This window comes from Myripristis murdjan, chromosome 9 (assembly GCF_902150065.1).
Source record: "Myripristis murdjan chromosome 9, fMyrMur1.1, whole genome shotgun sequence".
Taxonomy (NCBI): domain Eukaryota; kingdom Metazoa; phylum Chordata; class Actinopteri; order Holocentriformes; family Holocentridae; genus Myripristis; species Myripristis murdjan.
This window is the reverse complement of record NC_043988.1, coordinates 15310848-15330104: the sequence shown is the minus strand read 5'-3', so window position 1 is coordinate 15330104 and position 19257 is coordinate 15310848. Positions and strand designations below refer to the sequence as shown.

The following is a 19257-nucleotide window of genomic DNA, read 5'->3' as shown; positions in this document are numbered from 1 at the left end:
CTAATCAGTATTTCATAAGAGCCCTATCACCTTTTTAAACATATCAGTGATTAGCCTTCTGGGGGCAACCAAGACAGAATAGTCTCCTGGATAGAATTAGTCAGTCTGTCAACAGGCATCAGTTCAGACGGGATGAGAGCCATGTCAAACATTACCTCTCTATTTCAGAACAGAGACGGATCTGCTGGAGCGTAACCTAGCCCCCCCAAAAAATATTAAAGGTGTTTGGTTAAGAAATATTAATGTCATATTCAATCAATCATTATTACCTTGGGGGAAAATCTTGTTTGAGGTGTAGCGGCATTAGTAATTTTTAGCTTAGGAAATGTCTGGATATTCCGCTTCTGAAATATGTGTAACAATAAGCCTCCTCTCTGGCTGCCAAAATATTTTGCCTTTTGTCCTTAGGTATCTGTTCATTTCAGTGTGCTCCCTCTCAACAGTTTTGCCAGTGGCACACTGGAAAAGGCAATGTCTCCACCTACAGGTCTATATATAGCACTACAAGCAACAAACTTTTTTTGTGCTGAGCACACACAAAAACATTTACTTAAAGTCAGGTTTCCTCATGAAGACTTTGAAATTTAGAAGCTGTGGATAATGAATAACTTCTACAAACAAAATCCAGACACTTTTTATGACTATGCTGTCTGGCTGTCAGCACCCTCAACCTTATTTCCTCACAGGGATTTCATAAACTTTCTAAAAATCCATTTTCTCTTTATGTTTTAGATATTAAATATTCCTGTTGGTCTGATTCGAAGCTTTGTGGAAAATCATAACATCACCCGATTGCTTTAATGTGATTGCCAGATGGGGAAAAAAATGAATACACCATATCCATTTCCTGTGATCAGTATTTGTTTTGTCACTGAACTGTTGCAGGTCCTCTACTTTTCATTATCAATAATATACTGCACGTCAGACTCTGTGTTTTTGTGTTTCTAACAACAGCTGATCACTGCTGGAGTGCTATGAAATTGTAATTAAAAAAAAATAATAATAATGTGTAACCTATATAATGTATTTATCATTATTATGATTTTGTTTAATTTTGGTGCAAATTCAAACAATTTTCAGACATCCTGAAAAATGTCAGGAGTGATTTTTAATCAAGTATTTTTGCTGAGAGATAATCACACAAACAGTCATATTTGGGAAATTTCGTATTCATGATTGTAAACAGCTTAACAAACAACTATAACAGGTACTTTACAAGTAAAAGTGATGGTGGATGGCAAAATCACAGAGGTTTTTTCTCTTTTTTGTGTTAAACAGTAAATGTTAAGAGTAAAGAGGGAGACATTTTGAGTTTGGAGATGGAATATATTTGTGAGTTTGGAGTAAATACAAAGATCACACAAACAAAACAACTTGATTATAGAAAAAGAGAAGATCTTTGATGTGTCTATACATTCTTATATACATGTGTAGTGTATTAAGACATAAAGGAGCATTATAGTTGGATGTAACAGGTTTTTTTTTTTAATAGAGCATCTATATGTGTGTCAATGTAATGCTTTAAAATCTTCAGAGATAACATTCAGCATGTGATCAGATAAAAAAAAAAAAAAAAAAGCCCTTATTAAAGAGTGATTTAGAGACACAGATGCTGATACAGTGTATATTTACTCAGCTCATTCATCATTTTTCAATGCTGTTGTACAGGTTTCCCATTGGTAAATAAGGAGCGCTGAGATATTGTAAGCACCAAATGCTGTTCGTCAACAAACTGGTACAATAAACCCTACAAAATAACTCTGGAAATACAGGAAGATGTGAATAAGATTACACAACAGTCAAGAGCAGTAAATTCATTTTGAGCGATGCAACTTAACCTTTGCACATGATGCAAAATGGTAAGCAGAAAGGAATGCTCTGCAATAAGTGTGTGTTCAAAGAAGGAATTTACACAATAAAAATCTGTTGTTGTTGTTTTTTCTAATAAAAAAAAAAAAAGCAAGCGTGCAATCATTTGTTCTTGTGATCCGATCCCTCCCACCAACATTCCTGCTGTATCTCAAAAGGAAATAACATATTTTGGTCCAGAAAAAGGCCTCTATTATTTTATCCTAGAATATGAGGCTGGGTAGTTTCTGTACGAATTTCTTTGTTGTTGTTGTTGTTGTTGTTGTTGTTGTTGTTGTTTTTGTGTTTTGTCCAAATAACATCGAAATAGAGAGCAAAGTGTCGGATGTTATTCTTTATAAGTTTTCAACAATATATAAAACAGAAATTTTCAGTGGCAGAGTTAAGAAGAAGACATGCATATACTAGTAAAAATGTAAGGGGAGATGGTAACCCTGAGTGTGTGTGTGTGTGTGTGTGTGTGTGTGTGTGTGTGTGTTTGTGTGTTGGTGGGTGGTTGTGTTTGCATATGTGTGTTTCTGCCTGCCTGCCTATATCGTCTCCACATAATTGGCAGGGAACAAGCCCTGACGGCCATCTTTGCTGCACCCCCTCCACCAGGCTTTATCTATCGTTTCCACGTCGCTGATGATGTCACCGGGTTCAAAGGAGATCTCGGTCTCGTCCTCTGTGGGAACCGAGAGATAACACGGTGATCACCCGCTCATCACAATGCAAGTGGAGGCACTTGGTGTGCACGTGCGGTGACAATTACACAGTGAACAGCGGCTTACCTGCTTGGTAGTCGTACAGCGCCCGGACGCACATTTGTCGCTCTGGTGTAGCCTGAGGTGGAGGAGCAAAGAGACAACAAGAGAAAGACAGAGAGAACAGCAGATCGTGGTAAATATGGTACCATTTTTCAGGCTGCAATCACAAAATACATATGTTTAATACGTAAAGTCACAGGTAGGGATAAAGGAGAAATATGCTTAATGAAATAGAGGAAAAGCATTACTTCAAATCATCAATCATCATCCATCAAAATCAGAAGATCTGGCAGAAACCTGCATTTCCTTTCTAATTTTTTATTTATTTTTTTTTTTTAATTCCAACTGACAATCAGACATTACTGTCTGATTGTCATTACTGTACCATATATAGGGGATGCTTCCTGATCCTTAGACAAAGCCAGTGAGTTAAAAATGTTTTGTATGATGTTTGTTTTGTTGTTTATTTCTTGGTCATTACCATTTGTCCGTTCTCTGGAATCTCCTCTCCCTGATCCTCAGCATCTTCCTCGTCCTCCTCCTCCTCCTCTTCCTCCTCCACCTCCTTCACTGTACCATGCAGATCGTAGCACACAGCCAGCTCTGAGTTGCTCAGTTCAGTGTCAGATGGGCTCAAAGACCTCTCTAAGAAAGACCAAATGCAATAAATGCAATTGACTGGCATGTGAATAAGAAATAGCAAGCAGATAAATATGAAAAACACCATAAAAACTATAACAAAACATTATCATAGAGTAGTATCGTATAGCACATTAAAGTAAAGCATAATGTAGTATAATGTAGAGAATTTATAATGCAAAGTATAACATAGTGCTGTTTAAATGGATTAGTCGTCAAACCTATGCCGTTCTGTTTCCGTATGTTCTCTTCATTTGTAATCCCATTTGTCGCCGGGACTGCAGCCTCTTGCTTGATTTGTTGACAAATTGCTTTACCATCTGAAAAAAATAATTTGGTTGGCTGTAACCTTCGATGCTGTGAGATTTTTTTTAATGTCATCTGTATCGTCTGGAGTGACACATTCCCTCAAATTAGGCCGGGTTGATAATTCATTACAGAATCGCGTGGTGATGAAACGGCGAGTGTGAGATACAGTGACACACAATTCTGCGGTCTAAGCTGATGACAACAGGCAAGCTTTTATTTAAAAACTCAAGATTGACCATAAAACATGAGAAATTGAAATTGAAACTTGAAATTTATGGAGTTTTGTTTGAAATCAGTCCTAACATCATCATTCAGTTCAGCAAGATGAATGTTAATTTGAATGTTTAACATGCAGTTCTGCACAGTAATTATTGTATCATGTGGCAATATTGAAAAATCACCCATTAGTGACACTTTAATAATCCTGTTTATAAAACCTCAGTATGTTTCTACCTGTTACTGCAGACTCTTCCTCCTCCTCTTCCTCCTCCTCCTCTTCAAACAGCTCCGTTGCAGCTGGCTGAGTGAGGGCCTGGCTGTAATCTGTGTGGTCGTTCTGCTGTTCAATGTCCTCTGCCTCTTCTTCCTCTTCCTCCAGTGCTGTCTCCACTCGCTCTTCCAGTGATGCAGGTTCTGCTTCCTCCTTAGATCCCCTCTCCTCCTGTTCATCCTCCTCTTCCTCCTCCTGTTCCTCTTCCTGCTCCTCAAAAGCCCGGGCAGGTTCTGCGGCGACTGTACGAGGTTCTGATTGTGGTTCTTCAGGCTTCTCTTCCTCCTTCTCTTCATCTTCTTCCTCATCTTCCTCCACCAGCACAGCTTTCACTGAATAGCCAGTGTCTGAGACCAGCTCAGTGGCTTTGTACAGGTCTGGAGGATGGAAGATGACAGAGGTGTAATAACAGCACAACAGTACACAGTACAGCACATTAAGGTTACATATTAAATGTGGCCATGAAGGCTCCATGTGTTTCTGCAGTACGGCACCTGGAAACGATGCAAAAGGCAAGTTCTCTGGAGAGTGAAAACTTGACATATACAGAATGTGTTAAATATTTATTTCTAATTGGCCAATTAATACATTCTATATCCAACCACTATGTAACATCTTGTCATATAACTCACTGATTTTGTTGATTTGTTGATCACGTTAATGCTTGTGCCAGAACGATGCTATTCCTTGACTGAATGTTGATTTTAAAACACTATCAAAACTCTATCAAAATTTCATTAGTAGGTTTATCAATTTCAGTGCATAAATGAAAAAGTTAAAGCAAAACAAACTGGAAAGATGGCACTCAGTAGAGTAGCATACCTCTGCCAAAACGCTACACAGTTCTAAAAATATGCCATTTCCACGTCATAAAGTTGACCAAAATAAACTTTCATCAACTTTTGAGTTTTCATTTTTTGTCAACTTTTGATATTTTTAATTGAAGTTAATGTTTTTTGTTTAATAAATTCAGAGATATACATCTTTTTATGACAGGCCACACCCAACACCATACTCTCTTTTTGCCAGTCAGTGTGAAAGGTTGATCAGCTTTTCTTTGCCCAGCCATCTGCAAAATTTTTCCATGTTACATGAGTCTGTTTGGAAGTTATCTGCCTTTTGGTGATCGGTGACACCCACCGCTATGCCGCATTTTGACCAATCAGCATGAAAACTTCATCAGCTCCTTCTTGACTAACCATGACTAATCCTTCCACACAGTTTTCTGCAAATCCATTCATATTTTTTTGACATATCTACCTGTGATTGGCTGTGGGCTCACTGGCAGTGGAGCTGTCGGGGCCTGTGGGACTGGCTCAGGCTCAGGGATCGGGGTATCCTGCGGAGAACGCGATGCAGTTTGGGTCTGTGTCTGGGCCCGGCCCTGAGGTGGGGTGACTGGGGGGGAGGGCGGCAGGGCCTCAGGCTGTGGCTCTGCAGGATGGTCTTGTGGTAAACTGGAGGAGAAGGAGGCCAAGAGACTAGGGGAGGCTGGAGGTGCAGAGGGCTCGGTGGGTGACGGAGATCTGGGCTTGACGGGGGCATGAGCCTGGTGGTTGATCAGGTTGAGACCGGGCAGCGACGAGACTGGAGGGGCGGAGCGCACAGGTGATGAGGGCGGTGTGATCATGGGCGCTCGGGGCCTTTGAGGAGAGGTGATTGGGCGGAAACTGGGGCTGGTGGGAGGAGAGGTGGTGCGGTAGAAGGGGGAAGGAGGGGCTCGCGAGAAAGGTGACACCAGTGGAGGACTGCGAGGGGAGGTGCTGGTGCTGTCTTCTGACTTTTGGAAGATGAAGGCTGTGTCTGTCAGGCTGCGCTGGTATCGTCTGAACGGAGGTTTGCCTGGACAGAGGAAGTTTGTGAGTATAAGATAAAGCAAATTAGAGAGTAAGTGCTGCAAATTTCATACACAGCTGCCAAAAGACATCAAAATAGCTTGATAACTGTGACCAGAGATTGTTCAATGAGCTCATTTGGATTTTTGAGTGAGGACATGCATGCATCCTCTCTGTTATCACACACACACACACACACAATGTACCTGTGCGGCCACTTCCAGGACTGGTGGGACTTTGAGATGATGATGACAGCTGCCTGAAGAACTCCCTAGGATTCATGGAGCGCTGGGACACCAATGCTGCTGCCTCCTGCAGTTCACAAAAGGACAAGTGTGAAAAATCACCATCTGATTCACAAAGATCAGCCACCTAGCAAAACAGGCAGAAGGAAGTAAGTCCACTTGAGAACAACAATTTTATTTTCAACCCTTACTTGTTTTTTTCTTGGATCTTGGTCAAACCTGAAATGCAGGAGCTGATTACCTTTCTTGGGCCAATCACAGTACACTCCCAGAGAGTTCTCTAAGAACATGTGGTTTGTTCACTGATGAAATTTTGTCATTTGTGTCCTGAAGGCTAGTCTTTGTATATAAGACATAAAAGCCATAGACATGTAGCTAGATTCAGCCTTCAAACACTCCATCTTTTACTTGGTTGCCGGCGACTATTGCATAACCTTTTCTCAGAACCAAGGTGCCTGGATGGTTTGATCTGCTGCAGTCGTAACATGGCTAAATCCTCGGTACACCTTGTTCCTACTTTAGTGGAATCCCAAGCCGCTCATTCCACAGGTTCATCATTTCCTTATTAAGAGACTAGACTGCTTCTTCATATTTGTGTCATTATCTTGTACATGGCCACTTAAGGTATAACCCCACTGTGTAAGCAATGTTACAGTTACAATCCTACCACTAAATGCGGTCATCATCATCATCATCATCATATACTTTATGTGCCACTTCTGTAAATACAGTTTCACATTGCCTCACATGAAGCAGTAGCACAACACAGAAAATTCAAATAAGTAGAACAAGGAAAAGGAATAAAAAATTTTGTTCTCCAATCTAAAAGTCCAATCTAAAGGTCCCAGGTTTTGATGAGCAGCAATGTAAATTAAAGGGATAGTCTGTAACGTTTGCATTACAGGTTTATCGTAGCGTAGAATTGACTTACTGCTGCTTTCTCTATGGATTCACTCCTTCTGAGACGAGCCCGCATATCCTCCTCATGCTCCCTCTGCTGCTGCTCCTGTCAGCACAGAAATACAACCACTGGTTATACCACCACACACACACACACACACACACACACACACACACACACACACGCACACACGCACACACATATTGTTTACTTACCCATCTTAATCGCTCCTGTCTGCGCAGCTCTTCTTCTTTCTCTGCCTGTTTTCTTCTGCAAGAGGGATTTTTTAAATTGCAGCACTTATCATTACTGTAACCCTCACTAAACTCCATTCACTGTTTTTCGTTACCTCAACTTCTCTATTTATTTTGACATGACACATGATACTACGCAATGATATGTGCTTATGGTGCCAACCTCTGCTCCTCGATCATCTGTAGTTTCTCGTTCATCTTTCGGTCTCTCTCTTCAGCTTCCCTTCGCTCCTTCATGACTCTTTCTCTCTCAAGGCGCCGTCTCTCCTCTGCTGCTCGTCTCCTCTCTTCCTCTTTCCTTTCTTCCTCCTCACGCTGACAGAAACAGTGTACTTATACAAATGAGATCAAACACTACCAATCTTCAGCAGACCTCTGACCCAAAGTAAAGGACAAGTAAGCACAGAGCTACATCTTAACTACTCAAATTTGAAGACATTTTCTGTATACCTCTGCACGTGCCCAGAAGGAGTCTCTGTTGATTCGTCTCATCTCCAGTGCAGCGTTAGTTTTTCTGTAGTTTGTACCCTTTCAAACAAGAGCAGAATGGTAAATAGAGAGGAACACATTGCAATTTGCCAATGGCACACATAGGGACATTTCTTAAAGGTAGCCAGTATAGTTTGTGACCACTGGCTTTATAGGGCAAACTAGGGAAACTGGGTCCTAGTTTTGTTTACTACACATTATGCTGATGTAATCAATGCAGGTTACAAAATATTCAATAAAAGGGTTTTACATATGTCGTTTGAGGTAAGAGTTGCATTTAACATCTTTATTAGGCCTCAAGGCCACTAACAATGTATTCTAGTGACAAATTTTTAATGTAAACAGAACTATGTCTACTGTATTTAGAAGGAAAACTCCATTTGCTACCTTTCAGTTTCAAAGTATTTTCAGTGACTGTGCTTTGTCCTTGGCCAATGTCAAAGCCACAGTATTTTCACAAGATTTACTGGATGAACACACAAGGAGTAAAAATAAAATGTAAATGCCTGCCTTCAGCTGAGAGGTAACTGAGTTTACAGCGCGCCTTAACAAGGTGTCAAAACACGTATATGTGATTCTTTGTCTCCACCCGATGGACAGATGAGGAACTGCAGGAGACTCACCACTGTCTCCTCCTTCTCCACAGATCTGGAGCTCCTCCTGACTCGGTCCACAGGAGCACGGGCCGCGGCCTTACTGAGCTCAGCTGCTATCTTCTCCTCTGTCACCTCATCCACCTTCTCTGCACTGATGAAGACATGAACTTCCTGGGACAGAGAGCATGTGGAATGAAAATGAGTAGAAGAGAGAGATTAGGTTAAGACACACCACTGACCTGGGAGAATTCTGCGAGTTAGTCCACCCTTACACACACACACACGCACACACACAGACACACACACTGTCCCTCTAGTGGTTTTCTCTTGGCCTGGCTTGGGGCAAAGCAAAGCTGGGCCCAAACAGTTGTGCAACTGCTTCAGTTATGAGGAACAAAAATACTCTCTGGCTTCAGCGAAAGGGCAGGAATGCATTGGTTTGGATGATTCTAGATAGCCAAGAGGGGGAGATGGGGGGAAAAACAGCGATTGGGGGGGTAAGAGAGACACCAAGCGAAAGGGATGGTGAAAGCATGAGTCTTCAAAAAAGAGAATATTTCCAGTTTTGTCATTATTTCATTTACCATTAGTAAGATTTTGTCGTAACAAAGCTGTAATAAGTAGTAAAAGTAGCAAAGCCGAATGAACCTGAGGTAAGAATGGCAAGAGAGGTTGTGTGCAAGAGATCTTACTTAACACACAGTTGTTGTTCCATACCAGAATAGAGTTTAAAGGGGGTTAAGAGATCTAAAAAATGATTGGTCAGATTCAGCAACCACAGAACAAAACATTATGTTCCACTGCTCCACTTTCTACAGGGCAGATGTGTGTTAAGAGCAGGCTGAATGCGTATGGCTCTATGGGGGGTTGCATGTGTGTGTGTGTGTGTGTGTGTGTGTGTGCACACATTTTTACATCTGTGTGTCTGTGGTTAGGACTTGAGAATTGTTCCACGGAGAGTTTAACTAGTCCAGTAAGTCCAGGGCTGCTGATGGAGAGCCAGGAGTGTCAGCCACCAGCAGCAGCAGGAAACCACAGCTTTATCAGAGAGACAACACTGACACTGACACTGCACAGAAAATTCAGTGCACACTATAATACACATCAGTGCAGCGTATAATCCATATCACTCTGTCACTGCCAGAAACACAGCCACACATCAACTAGACCCAGTAGAGTACAGTGAGTGCAGTCAGGGTGACGGACATAAAAAAAAAAAAAAAAAAAAGAATCTCAGAGCAGCACTCTACAAGCACAGAAAATCACTGTACTGCACCCGTGTGTTTACCTGTCACTGTCAAAAACCTGTGTTTCCATTTCACTCACTGCCCACAGGGCATTCCTGTCCACCTCATCTTTTTTTTCATCATTCTGTTTTTTCCTTTAATTCGGATTAGGTATTGTATTTATTTTTTAACTTTTTTTTTTAATTTCATCATCACATTGAGCATGTTCAGTTGCAAGAATATTAAGACAAATTGGTAATCCCTGCTGGTATAGAGTGTTGATTCTATGATATACTGCACGTAACATCATATCGCCATATAGAGTTTGTTTTATACTATGCTACGTGGGAACTGTATCACCACAAATTGTTGTTTTATATGTTGCAATACAGTCTGTATCGGCATAGTAGGTCATTCCTATGGTGAAATACGATCAGTTTTATAGGTTGGTAGGTTGCGGGTAGACGTTGCTGTTGTGCTTTACAGTCCTTTTTTCTGTTTCATTTTCTTATAATTTTCTTTATGTCTATATGTCGGTTTGGTTTTTGGTGCTCAAAACTGCCAGGGCTAGAGGTTACATCACCATGATGTCACTCACACCCAAAACGTATGTGCTCACACACAGCATTGTAAAGCGGTTTAAATAAAAGCACGGCAAATGGCATATGTTAAAACCCAGCCCAAAACCACATATACTTCAATAGTGCTGTGTGTAAAGGACTCTAGTGGTTTAGAATAATCTCACATCGAGAACAGGATAGTATAGAACCAACAGGCTGCTGTCTGAGAAAGTGCAAGTATAGTATATATAAATATATTCATTATTCCTTCATATCAAATGCAAATCACTTCTCTCTGTTTGCACAATTGTTATAAAGACATGTCTGTACAGCACTGCAAATAGTGACCTCCATTTCTTTGAATCTGTTTTCAGGCAAAAGTCATTGATATGTGCAATTAAATCAATCACTGTCATTCTTTGCTTCTCCTCCTCTCTCTATTCTCTCTCCTTTTCACCCTGTCCCCATCCCTTAACCCCCCTTGTTAAAGTCTATTGTTGCCGACCTGCTTTTTAAGTATATATTTTTCACTGTTTTTATTTTCTGATTTGCCACACTCTCCAGTACATTACATATAACACACACATGCATGCACACACGCATACTGTATAGATATCTACACAGACACACACAACACAGACAATCAGACAGACAGAGACTCAGACAGACACAAACATGTTTGGAAGAGAAAGGCCTCTCGAGAGGAGCGGGCAGCAGAAGTATGAAATGCAATGAATTGTATATGAATTGATGTTAGCAGCCAAGTAAAGAGTTTAAAGAAGTCAAAAGATGCACAAGCCAACAATAAATATTGCCACAGGGGGGCTCAAAGTTGCACAGGGAACCAAAGTGTGAATGGCGTTAGATCCTCTGCTCTTCAGTGTCTGTCATTACTGTGAGATGACAGATCGCTGTGATCCAAACAGCTTCAGGGCTCAGCACCCTGACTCTAAGATGCTCTTGATTTCTTGTACACAATGGAGCTACTGTTCTTTGATGTAATCCAAGTCACCTGTCCCACTTTGAAAGACCTTTGCCAGGCTGTTGCCAAGCTGTCATGTCATCACATATGTTGTGCTTGTAATTAATATGTCTAATTAAAGAAGATTTAAAAACAGGAACTCAACTCCTCCACTGCATCTTTTCCATGTCTAATCCTATAAATTAAACTGTTATCTCCCTCGTCATCTCTGCCAGTGTTACTGACATCTCAATCCTTACCCCACACACACGCACACACACACGTGCACACACACAAACACAAAGACTCTCCGACTCGACTGAATTCTACTGTCATTTCACTGGAAACGTGAAACAATGGAAACATCTGCATCCTATTCACATTCTAGTCTTTATAACGTAATGCTAAACTGGAGTACAGTATGAAACACACCCAAATTTGCTGCTGTGGACTCGCCTTGACACAACCCTCCCACTGCCAGCTGGGACATGCACCAGGATAACAAGGCAAGGAGAGACAGAGCAAGCAAGAAGACAAGAAAGCAAGCAAGAAAGAAAGAAAGAATGCAAGAAAGCAAGCAAGCAAGAGAGAACAAATACAACAAGGGATGAAGAGAAAAGAGCAGTAATACCACAGGGAATTCTGACTGTGCTGAAGCTTATTTTCTCACTTATAATCCCTCTAACATAACATCCAATATAATGAAAGCCAAGATTTTCTGAAAAAAAAAAAAAAAAAAAAAAAACAATAACCTGAGTTCCCATTTTGCTATCATCAATCAATGTCAGTATGTAGGTCATCTGAGTAACTTTGTTTTGCACGCTTTGCTCACCAAGGTCAACAAGGAATTTAGGAGAGGATCAGGAGGGATTGTGTAAAGCTGATGCATCTGTTTATTTTCCTCCGAAAGGGTGAACAAAACTAAAAAAAAAAAAACTCACATCAGCTTATCATATACATTGCATTCATGCCCTCAAAGTCCCTGCTGTGAGGGCTAGTCAGTGAGACAGGTAATATACGGCTCTACCCTGGGGTATTCTATAGTTAGGGGTGGCATAGGACATTTTGTTCCTTTAAATAAACTACAGTGCTCAAAGTCCCCTAACTCTGCGTCTGTGGCTGGCTCAGAAGCCCTTTGACAGATCTACTGAAAGGACATTGGATTCTTGTTGAGTGACACTTAGAGAAGGATGGATTTGGTCACAGAGATGACTCTAAACAAACCACAACACAGAAAGCCAGATCACACCACTACTGAGGCTTCAGCGCTCCTAAACAATCAGATGTACATTGTAGGGGGGAAAAAAACAGAAACAAACAAGAGTGAAAGTGACTTTTAAACAGGTATGTGTCATCACAAACATATTCTGTTGTGCAAGGATTTTGTGTCATAAAATCAAGACATGTTGGTAACCGTAGTAAGGATTGTTAGCTCAGTGGTGTAATCAATTTTACGAGTAAGCCTACGAAGTGAACTCTCATTTTCTCTCCTCTTTTGTGTTTTATTAATTTAACCCTGAAGTTTGCTTTATCTTCAGTCATGTATGTATTTGTAACCCTTTTTCTCTGTGCATTTATTTATTCACATGGCAGACTTGGTCCTTCATAAGAGCTGGCTGGGAGCTAGTTAGGCTTATGGTTGCTGCAGTAACTTGTAACTGATAATTTCTGAATAATCAGGGCATTATTATTGTCAAAGTGCATTATACTGTATAGCCACACACTGAAAGCACGCCTCCTCTGAGCTAAATTCCGAGATGCACGAACATTATATGGAGTCTGTACAAGCTCAGTGTCTGCCAGTAACTATAAAACAACTGGGTGTTGTAAATAGTGAGTAATAACCATACATTAACCCCAGATGATATATCCCGGTCAGCGGTTATGACACAGAGCGCTGTGTTATTTTACAAGCTTCCAAAGGCATTTCAAATGACGTACACTGTCTGAAGCAAGTTCTGGGGTGGTAAGAGTTTCATTGTTGATTTCTCTTGACGAACCTCTTCATGGGAAAGATGATTCATGCTAAGAGAGGCTACACGGTCTTAACAGAGTGTGAAAGCACCATGTTTGCTGGCAAAGCCAAGTTAAGATGACCGTGAAAGATGGGATGGTACTGTAATGTATCATCACCGCACTCATGTCAGAATATCTCTGTAAATGTAACCCATGTGTTCGGCAAAGTAATATGTTTTCTTTCAGTCTCAGTCAGCGTCAGCTAGTAAAACGACATGGTAAAGAGCATGAACTCAGGTGCTGACCGACGGAAAATTCATGAAAAAAGTGTGGAAAGCTGAACTCACATTCTTTCTTTTCTTTCACTTAGAAGATCAGATGTTTACTGCAAGACCGCCGCCAATACATGAACTTCAACTCAGAGCACATTTTTTCCTCCTGAATAAATTGTCTCTGTTTCTCATGCAAAAAGAAGCTGGCTGGGAGGCAGTGACCATGGGTTATGTCATTTGGGTCTGGCCATTAATGTATGAGGGTTTGTGTTTGCTCAAGTTAGAGGTTTTGGTTCTCCCACACTTAACAGAAACAAAGAGAAGGATTCTCTTTGCTCCAGGCCATATTGACCATCTAATTATTATTCCATCATTTTTAAATCCCTCACTGAAATATACAGAGGGCCTAGGATGCTGCAACTGATTTACTGCAGAAGTACAGACTCATGTGTGCGTATACACACACTAACACACACACACACACACACACACACACACAAACACCACGCATGCACAAGTACAAAAACATGGGTGGAAGTAACCACTTACATTTCCTCACATTACTGTAATTGAGCGGCTTTTTGTGGATTTGTACTTTAGTAAGTATTTTTCTTAAGTCTTCTTAAATACTTGTTATACTCCACTACATTTTTAATTACATGTACTGCAGATTGCATTTTTTAGACTCTCCAAAACCAAAAGTGGACCATCACAATTTGGTCAGTCATGGAACCATTTGTGAACATGAGCTGCAAATCTGCAAAGAAGGGAAGAGTGATCTGGCTTTATTTTGTTTGTGCACTTTGTTTTGTAAGTTCCATATTTCCCAGCTACAAAAAGCAAGTAGGAACTTTCTCATATCTCTCATCTTTGTACTGCAGCATGGGGAGGGTTACATTTAAAAATGTTGTCTTTTCTAAAAAAAAGTAGGTTTTACACTGAATACATTTTAAATGACCCACTTTTTACTTTTTACACGCACATCTACTCCTAATGAAGTAAAACATCTGCAAAATGACAGCACTTCTACTTTGGTATGACATTCTAGCCCTGTTTCTACCACTGCTTATTAAGTCTTTCACAAACACAAATAAATCGGCTCTTTTACACACCAACAGTCTCAAAGACGGGTTAAGGGGCTTTAGACAGTGGCTCGCAAAATCCCAGACTCGACATTCACAGTTTTGAAAAAAAAGGGGGACAAAAAAAAAAAACAACAAACATTCCACAGATGCTTCTGCAGTTGACTGGGCAATGCCTTTATATGGAAACTAATAAACGGAGGGGTCGGCTGAACCTCTCGTTAGATGGAAATACTAAATAATTAATGTTTCAGGGGCACAGATGGAGGGGGGATAAATGATGCAACAAGTGAGATGATTTTGTGTGTATGACCATTTTTCCCGTACAGACATGCACACACACACTAAGTGTAGAACAAATGAAAACTTAACCATTCCTTTTTCAGTCTCTTCCTTTGCTTGAACCCCATGTCTTTCTTTGTTTACTGTCTGTCCTGTCACCACTTGGCCAGTGTTAGTTAGTGATTTGCCTCCCAGTGGCACCACAAACAATGGAGCTTTCAACCCCATCCCTACCCCATGCTCCCCCCTGTAACAGCATGGCAGACAGACCAACCATACAGGACCAATACACCAACAGAACAGGAAGTAGACTGAGGACAGGAAGCTCTCAAAACAATACAAAGTAAACTAACACGGGTAAATATAGAGTGTTAAGAGTCCACAGATGCAGAAGTGGGGAGGAAAGAAGGTGATGTCTGCTTGTGTCTACACAGTTTTGTGTAATGTGCATGCCTATGCACATGTGTAAGCCGTGACAGAGTATATAAATATACTTGTTAACACATTCACACAACGTCTGCCTGTCTGACGTGATTACTCATTCCCTCGTGTCTAGTCAGGTAAGTTCTGTGTTCTGTGTTTTTCTGGCAACAGTAACCATGGAAATCCTTTATTCGTTCTTCATTGTCATGGGAGGAACAGAGCCACAGAATGATATAGAGCAATAAAAACACAGACCATGAGGAACATTATTACATAGGAGGAAAACAGGATGCAGGAAAGAGAAAAAGGGAGAAAGGGAGGGAGGGTGGAGTGTGTTAACAATTCTTACATCTTCTGTGCTGATAATGCCCCTCCTTAGTGCTAAAAATGCCACAGCGGGAATGATGTCATCTTTAATGCTCACTGTGGTGGGTGAAATGTGGCCGGCAGACAACACTGTCTATTGGATGAATTGCACTTAGTCACTTTCATCTACCTTGAAGAAGTTTTTGATGGCCGGCATGTGGCTGGCACATTCCGTTCTCCGGTAGTCATCCACGTTTTGGCCAACCTGCGGACAAACACAGGATATAGACACTCACACACACATCATACTTCTCTCTGAGGGGGGTGAAAAAATGAGGAGGGGAAGAGAAGCCGAGGAACAACAGGATTCACATTCCTGCGCTTTAGCGGAATCTCTGCGTGTCATTTGAATGTGTATTAAATCTGAAAATAAATGACATGTTCAAGTTTCTTTCTCTTGCATGTGCATGTAAGTGTGTGTGTTTGTGTGTGTGAGTGAGTGAGAGAGAGGGAGAGAGAGAGAGAGAGAGAGAGAGAGAGAGAGAGAGAGTTTCTTCAATACTTGATTCGCCACAATCTCTAACCCCAGCACAAAATTCCACACTGTCTCTACACAGGAGGGACCAGCAAAGCACACTGGGAAACTTCACAGCACCTGTTACCTGGCCAAACCTGTGTTCACAACATGTGTGTGTATGTTTTTACATGTAAGTGTGTAGGTGTGTGCATCTGTGTTTTTGGAAGGGTACAGATAGTGGGCAGTATTTTATATTTTGCTGTGACTTGTCATGTATTGTGCTGCATTGTATCATTATGGTTGTTGCTATGGTATTTTTATGTATCTATGTTGACCTGCCCAGAGACAACGGATGAAAAATTAGCTGCGGTGCATTTACACTCAAGTGTTACTGATGAATAAACAAATGTAGCTGTTAAATAAATGAAGGTGATATGTCCAGCCATAAATGTGCACAAAAAATGAGGCTGATAGGCCCAGTAGTTTCTGAGATTAGCCGCGGACAGACAGACAGACACACACATGATCAAGCTTCCGCCTGGCAGTGATTACAATCAAAGAAGATTTCCGCAGTGGTAGCTGGGCTCTCACAAATTTATAACTCCATGTAAACAGCAGACTCTCTGAGTGTTTTGCTTCTTCATAACATTACATTTGACATTTCTAAATGTATTTAGATTTTACTGTGATTCATGCACTTTTATTGCTTATATTTAAACAGCAAAGCTGTAACAGGCCCTTAACATTTTTTCCCATGTCAGATGCCAAATAAGCCAGTGTCAAAACAAAACCATAGAATCTGAATAAGCCATTTAGCTTAGGCTTTTCTCCAAAGCGTTTTTTTCAGTTCACTGAGTGCATGCATTTATCTGCATGCGGCCCCCCAACTCGCTGAATCTTGAGGCTGCTACATGCTTACATTAGCTGTTTCTAAGTAGGTGCAAGTCTGTGTTTGACTGCACAATTACGTTCATATGTGTGTGGCACGCAGGCATGTGTGTTTCTGCATTTTGTGCTGGTATGTATGTTTCATAAGCTGGATAGTCTCATACTTAAATGAGCTAAGCCACAAGAATCAGCCTGCCACTCACCCAGCTGATCATAGCTATGCGGGGGCCTCCTGTCTCTGCAGTTCCCACTCTGCACAGTCCGTACTGGGGCTTGGAGATATGAAACTTCCCTGCCAGCTCTGCCACACCACCCACTGTTTGAGAAGAGGCAGAGAGAGAGGAGAAGGTGGAAGGAACAAAGGAGATTGATACAGAGTTTCAGAACAAAACCTCTACTTTTTCTCTAAATATCAAACTATGACAACTTTAAACATTCCTGAGCAGCAAGAGAACAACTATATGCCTTTCAATTCAAATGTAAGTGATGCGGCGGAGAGGTTTCATTCTTTGCAGTGGTTACTTGGAATCCCACAAAAACATCCCACGCAAAACAGCCTGTCTTACCTCCCGAGTCGGCCAGTTTGAGCTTGTTGCTGACTCCATCATATGTGAACAGTGCCCTGTGGACACAGAGACACAGGTCAGCTGCTGAGAAACAGGGGTAACAATGAAATGACAGACATATTGGCGATGTTGCGAAGTAAGTGCTACTTGTTTAATAATGTCCAAGAGAAATATCACATCCAGAAGTTTCATTTCCAAGCATGTGGACAGCTGGGTACGCCATGTGTTGTCTATCACTGTGCATAGGGACACACACAGACACACACAAATGCACGCAGGCACAGCTGTATGTCTTACTATACATACTTTATCTAACCCCTATCCAGCTTCCCTGCAGTGCAGAACATCTCCATAATGCACTGACAAAAATGAATTCTCTTCACCTGTGACACATGCACTTGTCTCGTCCTTTCAGCTTTCTCTCATTCGTCTTTTCTAACCTCCAGCGAGGGCACCAGCGGCACAATAACCATCATTCATACTGTAGTAGGCTCTTTATCCCGTAGATGGACAGTTCTCATCTGAATGTTAAATATATGCAGCCACTCTTGTTCACAGCTACAGGGTTTCTGACATTTAACAGGAGAAAACCTGTCCCACCACACCCTAGAGTCGGTCAAACTGCAGGTCACGGTAACAGCTCAGGAATTCATGATGTGTTCCCATGAAACCAGTGAAACACAACTCCCTGTAAAATAAGCTAAGGAAGTAAGTGCAGAGTATCTGTTTTAATAACACCTAGAGCACAGGGTCAAGAGTGGCTATTCCAATGGGCCAAAGGTGAGCTGCATTTATTTGAGAGTGAGAGTTTGTCTGTGTCTATTGGTGTGTATGTGATATGCATTCACATGGTTTACTTGAATGTATGCATCATTTAGTAATGCTCTCTCTACCACAATACAGTATGGTGGTGACTTTTGTGTCTACTAATCACAGAAACAAAAACAACATTGCCGCGCAAGACATGGATTGGCATGCCTAAGTATTTGACTGTTCAAATTTAAATTTGCATATTTGTAAATTACACGTGTCTGCAGTGGCTGACATGGTTTGAACTTGCTGAGTGTAAATGTCATGCCACAGGATTTTATTCTACCTTGATAGATCCACCTTATAAATACCGCACGTTTACTGTTCAGCGTTAAAACTTAAGGCAAAGTAGTTAAACTTGGTTGGCATTTCACTGACTCTGCCCACCTCGTCCATCAATTGGGCGGTTCAAAAGAGAGTCAAAGGCAAATTTACCCAAAGGTGACACCTTTGAATTAACTGGAGTCAAATTAGTTTTCTTTTCAAGTGTCAGATTTTTTTGGCAGCATAAAGCCACTGACCTCTCCACCTCATCCATACAAGCACACACAGCTCGGCGCACAGACTGACAGCAGGCCAACTAACTCAGTTAGTGTCTCTGAATCACTCTGTTATTATTTCTGGTACAACTGGTCTCTGTCCTTCCAAAGAGAAGAAGGAGACAGACGTCAATCAGTGTGTGTGCGTGTGTCTGTGTGTGTGTGCGTGGGTTTGTGAATATGTGTGTATATCCGTGCATGTGAGATGAGTACACAATAACTATATTGTGTCAGCTGTTGTGCAAGTCGTGCGCTGGCTCAGCATGTGATGAGGCAGGGTGACACTCCTCTCTCACTAATCTCAACTTTATGTGTGTGTGTGTGTGTGTGTGTGTGTGTGTGTGTGTGTGTGTGTGTGTACATGTGGGTATGTGTGTATCCTAGAAATAACACTATGCTCAAGACTTTTGTTGATGACTGTTTACTGTTGATCCTTCCTATTACTAAGTATTGCGGAGTGTCAAAAAAACATCTATCCACCTAGGTCCCTCTT

General features: G+C 41.3%; 1 protein-coding gene across 1 annotated transcript in view; it reads right to left on the bottom strand.

The window, feature by feature from the left end:
• Nucleotides 1-1305: 1305 nt before the first annotated feature.
• Nucleotides 1306-19257, bottom strand: part of LOC115365904 (drebrin-like protein) — a 35744-nt gene continuing 17792 nt past the window's right edge. The window contains exons 2-16 of the mRNA XM_030061116.1: nt 17416-17471; nt 17053-17165; nt 15635-15709; nt 8404-8547; nt 7742-7819; nt 7455-7606; nt 7253-7307; nt 7068-7142; nt 6098-6203; nt 5317-5898; nt 4020-4433; nt 3479-3577; nt 3100-3263; nt 2643-2694; nt 1306-2536 (exon numbers count right to left, since the gene is read on the bottom strand). Of these exons, the coding sequence (XP_029916976.1) occupies nt 2400-2536; nt 2643-2694; nt 3100-3263; nt 3479-3577; nt 4020-4433; nt 5317-5898; nt 6098-6203; nt 7068-7142; nt 7253-7307; nt 7455-7606; nt 7742-7819; nt 8404-8547; nt 15635-15709; nt 17053-17165; nt 17416-17471 (2302 nt within the window). The 3' untranslated portion in view covers nt 1306-2399. The remainder of the gene's footprint in view (nt 2537-2642; nt 2695-3099; nt 3264-3478; nt 3578-4019; nt 4434-5316; nt 5899-6097; nt 6204-7067; nt 7143-7252; nt 7308-7454; nt 7607-7741; nt 7820-8403; nt 8548-15634; nt 15710-17052; nt 17166-17415; nt 17472-19257) is intronic.